This window comes from Erinaceus europaeus, chromosome 16, assembly GCF_950295315.1.
Source record: "Erinaceus europaeus chromosome 16, mEriEur2.1, whole genome shotgun sequence".
In the NCBI taxonomy this organism is placed as follows: Eukaryota; Metazoa; Chordata; class Mammalia; order Eulipotyphla; family Erinaceidae; genus Erinaceus; species Erinaceus europaeus.
Genome location: NC_080177.1, coordinates 2,481,652 through 2,497,792, shown reverse-complemented (window position 1 = coordinate 2,497,792; position 16,141 = coordinate 2,481,652). Strand labels below are relative to the sequence as shown.

The window sequence follows — 16,141 nt, the reverse complement described above, 5'->3', positions numbered from 1 at the left end:
TTGTGATACTACCTAATTTAAAGTTAATTTTTTTAAATAAAGATTTTTATTTATTGATTAATGAGAAAGATAGGAGAGAGAGAGATGAAAAGAACCAGACATCACTCTGGTTCATGTGCTGCCGGGGAACTGAACTCAGCATCTCATGCTTAAGAGTCTAGTGCCTTAGCCACTGTGCCACCTCCCGGACCACACAAAAAATAATTTTTTAAAAGAGAAAAACTCAAAGGGATCCCCCATTTAGAAGGCCAAAAAGGACACGTTAACATGCATGCTCCGGGTATACCTGAAAATAAACTGATGACATGATTTAAAATCAAATCAACAGCGGCGGGGGGGGGGGGGATGTCTCTCTGGTGGCGCCTGGACACTCTCTCATGCCTGAGCTTGGGGCTCCCTGGCGCTGCATGCAACTGAGTGATGCTCTGGCTCACCTTTCTTATGTGCAATAAATAGAATATAAAACAAAATCTTAAAAACAAATCAACACTGGGAACCTCCTTATGCGCTGGGGTCAAGGGCGCGGGGACAACTCTCCTGGAAGCCTTTGTTGGTTTGGACGGGATGCCCAGCCCCCCAAGAATATTCAGGTGCACAGGCTGCAAAGGAGGGGCGCACGCCGGCTGCAGTGTGCATTCCAGAAGCTTCGGTAAAAGGCAGACGACCGGTGTGAGCCCGGGGTCGGGCCTGGCGGGGAGGCTTGCAGAGGAAACACCTCCGCCGGAGGGCACTCGGGACCCGGGGGTGCGGAGCCGGCTGGCGCTGGGCTCCGGGCGGGCCGGGCTCGGGCACCGCCTCTGCCCCCGCCTGGGCCGGCTGCCCTTTCCAAACATGGCGCCGACGGCATCAGCTCCCGCTCTCCCGCTGCCCGGAGCTCCGGCGGGGCCGCCCGCCGACCTGCCCTTTTCCAAGATGGCGCCGCGGGAGGCGGGTCCGCGCCTCGGGTCCCCCGGGTTCCGGCGCCGGCGTTTTGGTTCCGGAGGACGAGCGCGCGGGCCGCCGGCTTCCTCCTCTCGCCGCCCGGACGCTCGGCCGCCGGCCGCCCGGGCTGGATCGTGCGCGTTGCGCCGTCGGGCTCGGGCCGGGGCCCCCGCACCCCCAGGAGGCCCCCGCGGCTTTCCGGCGCCCGCAGCCCCGGCCGAGCTCCTCCCGTCGGGGCCCCGCCGCCCCGCGGCCTCCCCGCGCCAGGGGCCGGGCCCCCAGGATGTGACCCCGCGCCATGGACAGCCCGGGGCTGGTCATCCGCATCCGCATCCCCAACAGCGGCGCGGTGGACTGGACGGTGCACGCCGGCCCGCAGCTGCTCTTCAGGGACGTGCTGGTGAGTCGGGGCGGCGGACACGGACGCGGGGACACGGGGACGCGGGGACGCGGGGACACGGGGACGTGGGGACGCGGGGACATGGCCACGCGGGGACACAGGGACACGGACACGGGGACATGGCGATGCGGGGACACGGACGCGGGGACACAGGGACATGGACACGGACACGGGGACATGGACACGGACACGGGGACATGGGGACGCAGGGACATGGCGACACGGGGACACGGACGCGGGGACACAGGGACACGGACACGGGGACACGGAAGGGGACACGGGTGCGGGGACACAGGGACACGGACACAGGGACACGGAAGGGGACACTGACAGGTACATGGACACATGGACACGAGGACACGGACACGAGGACATGGAAGGTGACACGGATACGGGGACATAGGGACACGAGGGACACGGGGACACGGAAGGGGACACTGACAGGGACATGGACACGGGGACACGGACCCAAGGACATGGAAGGTGACATGGACAGGAACATGGACACAGGGACACAGGGACATGGAGACACGGAAGGGGACACGGACAAGGACACAGGGACACGGGACATGGAAGTGGACACGGACAGGGATATGGGGACACAGACACGAGGACATGGAAGGTGACATGGACTCGGGGACACAGGGACACGGGACACAGGGACATGGACATGGAGACATGGAAGGGGACACGGACAAGGACACGGGACATGAAAGTGGACATGGACAGGGATACGGGGACACGGACATGGGGACACAGGGACATGGGGACAGGGGGACACGGACAGGGACACAGATAGAGACATGGGAACACAGACATTGGGACATGAACACAGGGACATGGAGATACTGGGACATGGACACGGGCAGGGGGACACTGGGATGGACACAGGGACACAGGCACAGACATGGACACAGGGACATGGACACGGGGACACAGACGGGGACATTGAGGTGGACACAGGGACACAGTCACTGGGACATGGACATGAACATTGGGACATGCACACTGGGACATGCACACGGGGACACAGACAGGGGAACACTGGGATGGACACAGGGACACAGTCACTGGGACATGGACATGCACACTGGGACGTGCACACTGGGGCGTGCACACTGGGGCGTGCACACTGGGACGTACACACTGGAACTGCACTCTGGGACGTGCACACTGGGACTGCACTCTGGGACGTGCACACTGGGACGTGCACACTGGGACTGCACACTGGGACTGCACACTGGGACGTGCACACTGGGACTGCACACTGAGACGTGCACACTGGGACGTGCACACTGGGACTGCACACTGGGATGTGCACACTGGGACGTGCACACTGGGACTGCACACTGGGACTGCACACTGGGACTGCACACTGGGACGTGCACACTGGGACGTGCACACTGGGACTGCACACTGGGACTGCACACTGGGACTGCACACTGGAACGTGCACACTCGGACTGCACACTGGGACTGCACACTGGGACGTGCACACTGGGACGTGCACACTGGAACGTGCACACTGGGACTGCACACTGGGATGTGCACACTGGGACTGCACACTGGGACGTGCACACTGGGACGTAGTTACAGGGCTGTGGACACTGGAACACACATACTGGGACATGGACACAGACATTAGGACACTCACACCAACTCACACCAATACACCCGCGCTGGAACACTCACAGGGAAGCAGCCAGTTGCACACAGAGGGCCGAGTGGGAGAGGGAGGGTATCCTCCTCTGCACGTGTTTGTTGGTGGGATGTCCCCGGACTCCAGCCGAGCCTCCCCACAGCGTCCTGGACAGGGTGGCCAGCAGGAAAAAGGAAGGAAGGGAGGCGCTTGGCTGAGTGTGTTTCAGCAAGCCTCGGCTGTAGTGGCTGGAAGAGCTTGTTGAGGAATCGCCAAGAAAGAGAAAGTGTTGCCGTTCGCGGATACCCTTGCTGAAACACCCCAGGCCCAGAGCTGCAGGAATGTGGTGTGTGCGCGTGTCCTACACCGTGTGTGCGCGTGTCCTGCACCGTGTGTGTGCGTGTCCTGCACCGTGCGTGTGTGTGTGTGTCCTGCACTGTGTGTGTGTGCGTGTCCTGCATCGTGTGTGTGTGTGTGTGTGTGTGTGCGCGTGTCCTGCACCGTGTGTGTGTGTGTCCTGCACAGTGTGTGTTCCCGGGTGCTTGGTGTGTTTGCAGATCTGACTGGGGTGTGAGAACATCAAGCCTTGGAGCTGGCCTAGTATGCCCTCTTGTCTTTCTTTTTTTTTTTTTTTAATTTATTTTATTTATTTATTCCCTTTTGTTGCCCTTGTTGTTTTATTGTTGTAGTTATTATTGTTGTTGTCGTTGTTGGATAGGACAGAGAGAAATGGAGAGAGGAGGGGAAGACAGAGAGGAGGAGAGAAAGATAGACACCTGCAGACCTGCTTCACCGCCTGTGAAGCGACTCCCCTGCAGGTGGGGAGCCGGGGTTCGAACCGGGATCCTTATGCCGGTCCTTGTGCTTTGCACCACATGTGCTTAACCCGCTGCGCTACAGCCCGACTCCCTCCTCTTGTCTTTCTTACCCATAGTTATGGAGGCGCAGATTCAGATCCCCCTCCCTCACTAGATTCACTTTTTTTTTTTTTTTGCCTCCAGGGTTATCACTGGGGCTTGGTGCCTGCACTACGAATCCACTGCTCCTGGAGGCCATTTTTTCCATTTCGTTGCCCTTGTTGTTATTGCTGTTGTTGTTGGATAGGAGAGAGAGAAATTGAGGGAGGAGAGGAGATGGGGAGAGAAAGACAGACACCTGCAGACCTGCTTCACCGCCTGTGAAGCAACTCCCCTGCAAGTGGGGAGCCGGGGGCTTGAACCAGAAGTGGGTCCTTGCGCTTTGTGCCACCTGCGAGTAACCCGCTGCACTACCTCCCGGCTCCTCTAGATTCACTTTTTTCACTGACACAGGGGAGGTTCCGAACATCACTCCGGCACTTGCAATGCGGGACCTTGAGCTCAGGACCTCATACTAGAGAGGCCCGTGGTTTATCCGCTGCACCACTCCTGGGCTGTCTCCTTTCTTTTTAAATGTTTTTTGTTTCTTTGTTTTGACACTACAGTGCCACTGCTCAGCTATTATTCACAGCACCACTGCACCCTCCATGAATTTCTCCTGGCGTTATCCAGGGTACTCCCATGTGGTGCCCGGGATTGAACCCAGGACTTCCTGCTTGGTCAGCTGTGTACTCTGCCAGCAGTTACCTTGTAGCCCCTGTGATGTGATTTTTGACATTGGTGCACTCTGTCTCAAGTGGATGATAAGTTTGATTTCTGTAGCTTCGTTTTTTCTAGAGATCTATATTAAAAAAAAAATTTATTTATTTATTCCCTTTTGTCGCCTTTGTTGTTTTATTGTTGTAGTAGTTGTTGTTATTGATGTCGTCGTTGTTGGATAGGACAGAGAGAAATGGAGAGAGGAGGGGAAGACAGAGAGGGGGAGAGAAAGACAGACACCTGCAGACCTGCTTCACCACCTGTGAAGCGACTCCCCTGCAGGTGGGGAGCCGGGGCCTCGAACCAGGATCCTCACGCCGGTCCTTGCGCTTTGTGCCACCTGTGCTTAATGTGCTGCGCTAACGCCCAACACCCGAGATCTATCTTTTTAATGAGAGAGACAGACAGACAGTAGCATTCTGGCACATGCGCTGTGATGGAACTGGGATTCTAGACTTTTACTGCTGAGAAACCTTCACAGCTGCGTATCGAGGTCAGAATGTGATGGGCCGCCCAGGGATACAGATTTCTGGTATTGGGGCCAGGAGAGCAGAGTGTGGAGGCTGGAGCGGTCACCTGCTTCCATTCTTGCCAACAACTTTCTCTTGGGATCTGGAATCCTCTGCATCTGTACTTGTAGATTATGTCTTATGAGAGTGTATGGACTCCTAGCATGACCCTCTGTGCCCTCATGCCTATGTTCCCTTCAAGCCCTCTGCCCCATCATGCCCTCTGCCGCATCATGACACTGTCCCATCATGCCCTCGACCCCTTCATGCTGTCTGCCCTATCATGCCCTCTGTCCCATCATGCCCTCTGTCTCATCATGCCCTCTGTCCCATCATGCCCTCTGTCTCATCATGCCCTCTGTCTCATCATGCCCTCTGTCTCATCATGCCCTCTGTCCCACCATGCCCTCTGTCCCATCATGCCCTCTGTCCCATCATGCCCTCTGTCTCATCAGGCCCAGTCTCATCATGCCCTCTGTCCCATCATGCCCTCTGTCTCATCATGCCCTCTGTCCCATCATGCCCTCTGTCCCATCATGCCCTCTGTCTCATCATGCCCTCTGTCCCATCATGCCCTCTGTCCCATCATGCCCTCTGTCCCATCATGCCCTCTGTCCCATCATGCCCTCTGTCCCATCATGCCCTCTGTCCCATCATGCCCTCTGTCCCATCATGCCCTCTGTCTCATCAGGCCCTATGTCCCATCAGGCCCTCTGTCCCATCATGCCCTCTGTCCCATCATGCCCTCTGTCCCATCAGGCCCTCTGTCCCATCATGCCCTCTGTCCCATCAGGCCCTCTGTCCCATCAGGCCCTCTGTCCCATCATGCCCTCTGTCTCATCAGGCCCTCTGTCTCATCATGCCCTCTGTCCCATCATGCCCTCTGTCCCATCATGCCCTCTGTCCCATCATGCCCTCTGTCCCATCATGCCCTCTGTCCCATCATGCCCTCTGTCCCATCATGCCCTCTGTCCCATCAGGCCCTCTGTCCCATCATGCCCTCTGTCCCATCATGCCCTCTGTCCCATCAGGCCCTCTGTCCCATCATGCCCTCTGTCCCATCATGCCCTCTGTCCCATCATGCCCTCTGTCCCATCATGCCCTCTGTCCCATCATGCCCTCTGTCCCATAATGCCCTCTGTCCCATCATGCCCTCTGTCTCATCATGCCCTCTGTCCCATCAGGCCCTCTGTCCCATCATGCCCTCTGTCCCATCATGCCCTCTGTCCCATCAGGCCCTCTGTCCCATCATGCCCTCTGTCCCATCAGGCCCTCTGTCCCATCAGGCCCTCTGTCCCATCATGCCCTCTGTCTCATCATGCCCTCTGTTTCATCAGGCCCTCTGTCCCATCAGGCCCTCTGTCTCATCAGGCCCTCTGTCTCATCATGCCCTCTGTCTCATCAGGACCTCTGTCTCATCAGGACCTCTGTCCCATCATGCCCTCTGTCTCATCATGCCCTCTGTCCCATCATGCCCTCTGTCCCATCATGCCCTCTGTCCCATCATGCCCTCTGTCCCATCATGCCCTCTGTCCCATCATGCCCTCTGTCCCATCATGCCCTCTGTCTCATCATGCCCTCTGTCCCATCAGGCCCTCTGTCCCATCATGCCCTCTGTCCCATCATGCCCTCTGTCCCATCAGGCCCTCTGTCCCATCATGCCCTCTGTCCCATCAGGCCCTCTGTCCCATCAGGCCCTCTGTCCCATCATGCCCTCTGTCTCATCATGCCCTCTGTTTCATCAGGCCCTCTGTCCCATCATGCCCTCTGTCTCATCAGGCCCTCTGTCTCATCAGGCCCTCTGTCTCATCAGGACCTCTGTCTCATCAGGACCTCTGTCTCATCAGGACCTCTGTCCCATCAGGACCTCTGTCTCATCAGGCCCTCTGTCTCATCATGCCCTCTTGTCTCATCATGCCCTCTGTCCCATCATGCCCTCTGTCCCATCATGCCCTCTGTCCCATCATGCCCTCTGTCTCATCATGCCCTCTGTCTCATCATGCCCTCTGTCCCATCATGCCCTCTGTCCCATCATGCCCTCTGTCTCATCATGCCCTCTGTCTCATCATGCCCTCTGTCCCATCATGCCCTCTGTCTCATCATGCCCTCTGTCCCATCATGCCCTCTGTCTCATCATGACCTCTGTCCCATCATGCCCTCTGTCCCATCATGACCTCAGTCTCATCAGGCCCTCTCTCACATCATGCCCTCTGTCCCATCATGCCCTCTGTCCCATCATGCCCTCTGTCTCATCAAGCCCTCTGTCCCATCATGCCCTCTGTCTCATCATGCCCTCTGTCTCATCAGGCCCTCTGTCTCATCATGCCCTCTGTCCCATCAGGCCCTCTGTCCCATCATGCCCTCTGTCTCATCATGCCCTCTGTCTCATCATGCCCTCTGTCCCATCATGCCCTCTGTCCCATCATGCCCTCTGTCTCATCATGCCCTCTGTCTCATCATGCCCTCTGTCTCATCAGGCCCTCTGTCTCATCAGGCCCTCTGTCTCATCATGCCCTCTGTCCCATCATGCCCTCTGTCTCATCATGACCTCTGTCCCATCATGCCCTCTGTCCCATCATGACCTCTGTCTCATCAGGCCCTCTCTCACATCATGCCCTCTGTCCCATCATGCCCTCTGTCTCATCATGCCCTCTGTCTCATCATGCCCTCTGTCCCATCCTGCCCTCTGTCTCATCATGCCCTCTGTCCCATCATGCCCTCTGTCTCATCATGCCCTCTGTTTCATCATGCCCTCTGTCCCATTATGCCCTCTGTCTCATCATGCCCTCTCTCCCATCATGCTCTCTGTCTCATCATGCCCTCTGTCTCATCATGCCCTCTGCCCCATCATGCCCTCTGTCCCATCATGCCCTCTGCCCCATCATGCCCTCTGTCCCTTCATGCCCTCTGCCCCATCATGGCCTCTGTCCCATCATGCCCTCTGTCCCATCATGCCCTCTGTCTCATCATGCCCTCTCTCCCATCATGCCCTCTGCCCCATCATGCCCTCTGTCTCATCATGCCCTCTGTCCCATCAGGCCCTCTGTCTCATCATGCCCTCTGTCTCATCATGCCCTCTGTCTCATCATGCCCTCTGTCTCATCATGCCCTCTGTCTCATCAGGCCCTCTGTCCCATCATGCCCCCTGTCTCATCATGACCTCTGTCCCATCATGCCCTCTGTCCCATCATGACCTCTGTCTCATCAGGCCCTCTCTCACATCATGCCCTCTGTCCCATCATGCCCTCTGTCTCATCATGCCCTCTGTCTCATCATGCCCTCTGTCCCATCATGCCCTCTGTCTCATCATGCCCTCTGTCCCATCATGCCCTCTGTCTCATCATGCCCTCTGTCTCATCAGGCCCTCTGTCTCATCATGCCCTCTGTCTCATCAGGCCCTCTGTCCCATCATGCCCTCTGTCCCATCATGCCCTCTCTCTCATCATGCCCTCTGTCCCATCATGCCCTCTGTCTCATCATGCCCTCTGTCTCATCATGCCCTCTGTCCCATCATGCCCTCTGTCCCATCATGCCCTCTCTCTCATCATGCCCTCTGTCCCATCATGCCCTCTGTCTCATCATGCCCTCTGTCCCATCATGCCCTCTGTCTCATCATGCCCTCTGTCCCATCAGGCCCTCTGTCCCATCATGCCCTCTGTCTCATCATGCCCTCTGTCTCATCATGCCCTCTGTCTCATCATGCCCTCTGTCTCATCAGGCCCTCTGTCCCATCATGCCCCCTGTCTCATCATGACCTCTGTCCCATCATGCCCTCTGTCCCATCATGACCTCTGTCTCATCAGGCCCTCTCTCACATCATGCCCTCTGTCCCATCATGCCCTCTGTCTCATCATGCCCTCTGTCTCATCATGCCCTCTGTCCCATCATGCCCTCTGTCTCATCATGCCCTCTGTCGCATCATGCCCTCTGTCTCATCATGCCCTCTGTCTCATCAGGCCCTCTGTCTCATCATGCCCTCTGTCTCATCAGGCCCTCTGTCCCATCATGCCCTCTGTCCCATCATGCCCTCTCTCTCATCATGCCCTCTGTCCCATCATGCCCTCTGTCTCATCATGCCCTCTGTCTCATCATGCCCTCTGTCCCATCATGCCCTCTGTCCCATCATGCCCTCTCTCTCATCATGCCCTCTGTCCCATCATGCCCTCTGTCTCATCATGCCCTCTGTCTCATCAGGCCCTCTGTCTCATCATGCCCTCTGTCTCATCATGCCCTCTCTCCCATCATGCTCTCTGTCTCATCATGCCCTCTGTCTCATCATGCCCTCTGCCCCATCATGCCCTCTGTCCCATCATGCCCTCTGCCCCATCATGCCCTCTGTCCCTTCATGCCCTCTGCCCCATCATGGCCTCTGTCCCATCATGCCCTCTGTCCCATCATGCCCTCTGTCTCATCATGCCCTCTCTCCCATCATGGCCTCTGTCCCATCATGCCCTCTGCCCCATCATGCCCTCTGTCTCATCATGCCCTCTGTCCCATCAGGCCCTCTGTCTCATCATGCCCTCTGTCTCATCATGCCCTCTGTCTCATCAGGCCCTCTGTCTCATCAGGCCCTCTGTCTCATCATGCCCTCTGTCCCATCATGCCCCCTGTCTCATCATGACCTCTGTCCCATCATGCCCTCTGTCCCATCATGACCTCTGTCTCATCAGGCCCTCTCTCACATCATGCCCTCTGTCCCATCATGCCCTCTGTCTCATCATGCCCTCTGTCTCATCATGCCCTCTGTCCCATCATGCCCTCTGTCTCATCATGCCCTCTGTCCCATCATGCCCTCTGTCTCATCATGCCCTCTGTCTCATCAGGCCCTCTGTCTCATCATGCCCTCTGTCTCATCATGCCCTCTGTCTCATCATGCCCTCTGTCTCATCAGGCCCTCTGTCCCATCATGCCCTCTGTCTCATCATGCCCTCTGTCCCATCATGCCCTCTGTCTCATCATGCCCTCTGTCTCATCAGGCCCTCTGTCTCATCATGCCCTCTGTCTCATCAGGCCCTCTGTCTCATCAGGCCCTCTGTCCCATCATGCCCTCTGTCTCATCATGCCCTCTGTCTCATCATGCCCTCTGTCCCATCATGCCCTCTGTCTCATCATGCCCTCTGTCTCATCATGCCCTCTGTCCCATCATGCCCTCTGTCCCATCATGACCTCAGTCTCATCAGGCCCTCTCTCACATCATGCCCTCTGTCCCATCATGCCCTCTGTCCCATCATGCCCTCTGTCTCATCAAGCCCTCTGTCCCATCATGCCCTCTGTCTCATCATGCCCTCTGTCTCATCAGGCCCTCTGTCTCATCATGCCCTCTGTCTCATCAGGCCCTCTGTCCCATCATGCCCTCTGTCTCATCATGCCCTCTGTCCCATCATGCCCTCTGTCCCATCATGCCCTCTGTCTCATCATGCCCTCTGTCTCATCATGCCCTCTGTCCCATCATGCCCTCTGTCTCATCATGCCCTCTGTCTCATCATGCCCTCTGTCCCATCATGCCCTCTGTCTCATCATGCCCTCTGCCCCATCATGCCCTCTGTCCCATCATGCCCTCTGCCCCATCATGCCCTCTGTCCCTTCATGCCCTCTGCCCCATCATGGCCTCTGTCCCATCATGCCCTCTGCCCCATCATGCCCTCTGTCTCATCATGCCCTCTCTCCCATCATGCTCTCTGTCCCATCATGCCCTCTGTCCCATCATGCCCTCTGTCTCATCATGCCCTCTGTCCCATCATGCCCTCTGTCCCATCATGCCCTCTGTCCCATCATGCCCTCTGTCCCATCATGCCCTCTGTCTCATCATGCCCTCTGTCCCATCATGCCCTCTGTCTCATCATGCTCTCTGTCTCATCATGCCCTCTGTCCCATCATGCTCCCAATTCTCCTAATTCTCACCCTTCTGCAACTCAAAACTCAGTGATTCTTTCCCCCTTCCTTGTTTGTGTCCTATTTAGAACTTCAAGGATCTGGGTGAGAGTCAGCCATATGTGGTAAGATGATCTCCTTCATCAGCACACCTATTCAGATCTCCTTTTTTTTTGCCTCTGGGTTATCTTTGGGGCTTGGTGCCTGCTCTACAAATCCACTGTTCCTAGAGGCTATCTTTTTCCCATTGTTGTTGTTATTGCTGTTATTGTGGTGGTTGTTGCTGGACAGGACAGAGAAATGGAGAGAGGAGAGGAAGACAGGGGGGTAGAGAAAGACAGACACCTGCAGACCTGCTTAACCACTTAATGAAGCGACTCCCCTGCAGGTGGTGAGCCGGGGGCTCGAATTGGGATCCTTGTGCTGGTCTTTGCACTTCGCACTGTGTGCACTTAGCTCACTGTGCTACCGCCCCCCCTACCCCGATCTCATCTCATCTCATCTCATCTCATCTCATCTCATCTCATCTCATCTCATCTCATCTCATCTCATCTCATCTCATCTCATCTCATCTCATCTCATCCTCACAAGCACTGCCAGAACTAGTAGTTAAAAATTAAAAAAAAAAAAAATTTATTCCCAGGAGTCGGGCGCTAGCACAGCGGGTTAAGCACACGTGGCGTGAAGCGCTGTGTAAGAATCCCGGTTCGAGCCCCCGGCTCCCCTCCTGCAGGGGGGTCGCTTCACAGGTGGTGAAGCAGGTCTGCAGGTCTGTCTTTCTCTCCCCTCTCTGTCTTCGCCTCCTCTCTCCATTTCTCTCTGTCTTCTCTAACAACGGCATCAATAAAAACTACAACAATAAAACAACAAAGGCAACAAAAGAGAATAAATAGATATTATATAAAAATATATTCTCTTTCGTTGCCCTTAGTTTATTGTTGTAGTTATTATTGTTGTTATTGATGTCGTTGATGTTTGATAGGACAGAGAGAAATGGAGAGCGGAGGGAAAGACAGAGAGGGGGAGAGAAAGACAGACACCTGCAGAGCTGCTTCACCGCCTGTGAAGCGACTCCCCTGCAGGTGAGGAGCCGGGGCCTCAAATCGGGATTCTTACGCCGGGTCCTTGCGCTTCATGCCACCAGCGCTTAACCCGCTGCATTACTGCCCGACTCCCCAGAACTAGTATTTTATCACCTGTCTGGACAGCCTTCTCCCAGTCAAGCTGATAACTGAAAATTATCAGACCTGAACTATTAGGAAGATAATGATCTCTGTCTTCAAATGGTCAAATACCTTCCCCCACCACCCTTCCACTCACCTTCCTGCAGGGGGAAAATGGAGGAATTCTGTGACATTGCATTATACCGAGCTATCTCTAAGGTCACAGAGTATTTGAAGGACGAGTGAGTATATGGGTATGGAACTACTTTTTAGTCAGTTTTGTATCTACTCCCTTTGTTTCTGTTTTTAGTATGTACTTATATTCCTTTTTCTTTTTTAAGGGGGGGTATTGGCTTACAGTCAATACGGATGTTGGTACATGCAGAAAATTCTCCCACGTTTCTGTCACTCTTTCACCACCAGCCTAGGTCCCCCTCCTCTGTCATGTGCCAGGACCTGAATGAGCCCCGCATGCCCCTCAGAGCCGGGCTGAGCTTCGCGGGTGGGAGAGAGAGACGACCAGGGACTCCTGGCTGAGTGGTTCGCAGGTCAGTCTTTATTCGTGTGGAACGCAGCGCAGTCTAAGCTCTCTCTAATCACAATCCTGTCCTTATATATCCTGAGGCGGAAGAGTCAAGTCCGAAGAGGATGTGCGTAGGATAGGGGGTGGGGAGAAGGAAAAAGCCCGAACCAGTGAGGATTAAACCAATGCCCTGCAGGCAGGGCGGTACTTAGTTAACAGTGGTTATGTACATAGAATACAGTGCTAAGCAGGGGGATTAAACCAATGAAACAGAAGGGTCTTAGAAGCAGAATTTAGAAGCAGACCAACACCTCAGAGGTTTTTACTTGGGCGCGATGAGCTTGGGGACCTTTATGCTCCTGTCACGAGGCAGATGCTGGGTCATGTTTTTGGTGTCAGGCTTTTAGGATCAGCGAGTTCGCATGTTGACCAGGCGACACAGTCACTGAACATCCATCTTCTGAGACCAGGCACGCTTGGCGGGGGGTGGCTGTGGCCTGCTCACTTCAAACGTAGCTGACATCCTCCATAAGGTGGGAGTGGAGCCCAGAGACGGCCAGTCTGTCAGCCGCCGCCTGGGGTCAGTGGCGGCCCGCCCGCCCAGGAGGGTGCAGACCTTTGGGGTTGACCCGGACACAGTGGAGGGTTCCAGGCGTTTCAGACTCCTCCCCTCCCTCTCCTCCTCCTCTCCTCCCTCTTCATTCTCCTCCTCATCTTCCTCCTCCTCCTCCTCCTCCCTCTCTTATTCCTCCCCTCTCCTCCCCTTTCCTTCTCCTTCTTCTCCTCCCTCTCCTCTTAGATCCTCTCTTCCTCCTCCCCTCCCTCTTCATTCTTCTTATCTTCCTCCCTCTCCTCCTTCTCCTCCTCCCGCTCTTCCCTCCCTCTTTTCCCCCTCTCTCCTTCTCTCTTCCCTCTTCCCTCACTTCCTCCTCCTCCTCCTCGTCTTCTTCCCTTTCCTCCTCATTCTCCCTCTCCTCCTCCCTCTCTTCCTTCTCCTCCTCCCCCTTTCTCTCCCCCTCCAAGAGAGGGCCAGAATCCTGCTCAGCTCTGGCATCGCTGGTGCTGGGGATTGAACCTGCGGCCTCTGGGCCTTGCACACGTGAAGCTGGCACTCTACAGGCTGAGCTAGTGCCTCCTCCCTGCACTGTATAGAAGAACGATTTATTTATGGCCGCCAGGGTTACCGCTGGGGCTCAGTGCCAGCACTACCAATCCACTGCTCCTGGTGGCCATTTGTTCCTTTTTATTGGATAGGACAGAGAAATTTAGAGAGGAGGAGAGGGAGAGAGAAAGATAGACACCTGCAGACATGCTTCACCGCCTGCGAGCCGACCCTCCTGCAAGTGTGGATAGGGGCTTGAACCTGGGTCCTTGTGTGGTTCCTTGCACTTTGTACTATGTATGCTTAACCGGGTGTGCTACCACCCATCTCCCTATGTGGCGCAAAGAGCAAGGATCAGCGGAAGAATCCCAGTTCGAGCCCCCGGCTCCCCACCTGCAGGGGAGTCGCTTCCCAGGCGGTGAAGCAGGTCTGCAGGTGTCTGTCTTTCTCTCCCCCTCTCTGTCTTCCCCTCCTCTCTCCATTTCTCTCTGTCTTATCCAACAACAACATCAGTAACAACAACAATAATAACTACAACAACAATAAAAAACCAACAAGGGCAGCAAAAGGGAAAATAAATATAAAAAAGTTACTTTGTGAGAGAGAAAATGCAAGATATATATATATATATATATGTATGTATAAGATATATATGCAAGCGTACATATATATGTGTGTGTGTGATTGTGAGTGTGTATGTTGAGCACATGATACAGAGCAGAGCCCTGCTCAACTCTCGCATGAAGCATTTCCAGGGGTTGAACCTGCAGCCTTTGGACCTTTGCCATGCTAGTCTGCGCTCTAGCAGGCTGAGCCGCCCCTCCCCTCCCCTCCCCTCCCCTCCCCTCCCCTCCCCTCTCCTCCCCTCCCCTCCTCTCCCCTCCCCTCCTCTCCTCCCCTTGTCGGATGCATCATCTGTTATCTTTTGCCTATCACCTCCTTGCGTTTACTGGAGCCACACTGGAGGGAGGAGGTGGTCAAAGCCATTTTCCGTCACTCGAACCCAGTCCTCCCCCCGTCCCCGTTGTGCCCCCACAGCCTGCTGCTTATGGCTCTGGACTCTTCTACTCAGGGAGGTGGGGCTGAGTTGCCTAAGACCCCCATCACTCGAGCAGCAACCTCGGGGCTCCTGCTGCCGGCCCGAGGGCACCAGGAGCCAGGCGCTGAGCACCTCCATGTCAGCTTCTTCTCCAGGCCTCCCGTCTCCCGTCTCCTGCAGGATCTGCCACTTGTCAGCAGTCAAGAAGACGGCTGATTATGCTTCTCTGTTCTCTCTTTGTTTAGGATGTGATAGGCCAAGTTCTGCCGGAAGCCACCACCACCGCCTTCGAATGTAAGTCTGCCTTCTGGAGAGCCTTGACTTCCTCTCTCTTCCCCCTCTCTCTCTCCCTCTCTCTCCCTCTCTCTCTGCAGCCATTCTTCAGTGGGCTTCTGGGCGGCTTGACTTCAGAACCCGACACAAACGGATTATTGACGATCATCATATGGTGCGCTTAAATATTTATAAATTAATGCAAGTTTAATGACAGCACTAAACCGAGTAATATTTCCTTATTTAATCATATCTCGGGTGCACATATTTCTACAATATAGCTTTAATTACCACCGTGACCTTTATCTGCTCTTGTTCTTCATGATGATAATGTTGCAGGACGAAAGGAAACGTGTGTGTGTGTGTGTGTGTGTGTGTGTGTGTGTGAGAGAGAGCGCAGGAGCGCGTGAGACCTGTAGGTGGTGACCGGGTGAGGAGACTGTAACCCCTTGCCACTTCAGAACAGCAACAGAGTGACTGGAAGGTGGCCCACCGGGAAGGGTGTGCGTTCTATCACGTGCACGGCCTGGATTCGAGCCCCAGCACCACCTGGCAGTGCTATGGTGCCGGGGGAAAGCTCCACTGCTGTGGGGTCTCTTTCTGTATCTGAAAAAAGAAAGAAAGAAAAGGTTGGGGGCCAGAAGGTGGTGCGCCTCCACACTGCAGGGCACAAGGACCCAGGTTCAGGCCCCCAGTCCCCACCTGTGAGGGGAAAGCTTCATGAGTGGTGAAGCAGGGCTGCAGGTGTCTCTCTGTCTCTTTCCCTCTCTATCACCCCCTATCACCCCCTCCCCTCTCAATTTCTTTCTGTCTCTATCCAATAATAAAGAAAGATAGGAAGAAAGAGAAAAAAAAAGTTGGCCCAGGAGCAGTGAAATTGGCCACGAGTGTGTCTCCAGCGTGGCAGAGATAAGCAATCAGAAAGATAAAATGTGAAGAGGAAACTAATATCTGGCGTCGGTTTCTGCAAGGGGACCCTGAAGGTGTAAAGTTTGTCCACGAGGAACCTGGAGCTCGGAGACAGGATGTGAGTGTTTGTAAGGTGCTCAGCTAGGAAGTGGCGGAGCCCGGATGGAATGCCACCTT

General features: G+C 55.3%; 1 protein-coding gene across 6 annotated transcripts in view; it reads left to right on the top strand.

Moving 5' to 3' along the window:
* The first annotated feature begins 919 nt into the window (after positions 1–919).
* The window catches only part of MAP2K5 (mitogen-activated protein kinase kinase 5), a 271,177-nt gene continuing 255,955 nt past the window's right edge, over positions 920–16,141 (top strand). For 4 of the 6 annotated variants that reach the window (XM_060175661.1, XM_016194344.2, XM_060175658.1 and 1 more), the window contains exons 1-2: positions 1,020–1,321; positions 15,028–15,076. In XM_060175661.1, coding sequence (XP_060031644.1) covers positions 1,220–1,321; positions 15,028–15,076 — 151 coding nt within the window. In that variant the 5' untranslated portion in view covers positions 1,020–1,219. Of the gene's footprint in view, positions 1,322–15,027; positions 15,077–16,141 lie in introns of all 6 variants that reach the window. The other 2 variants (XM_060175659.1, XM_060175660.1) reach the window with 2 other exon arrangements.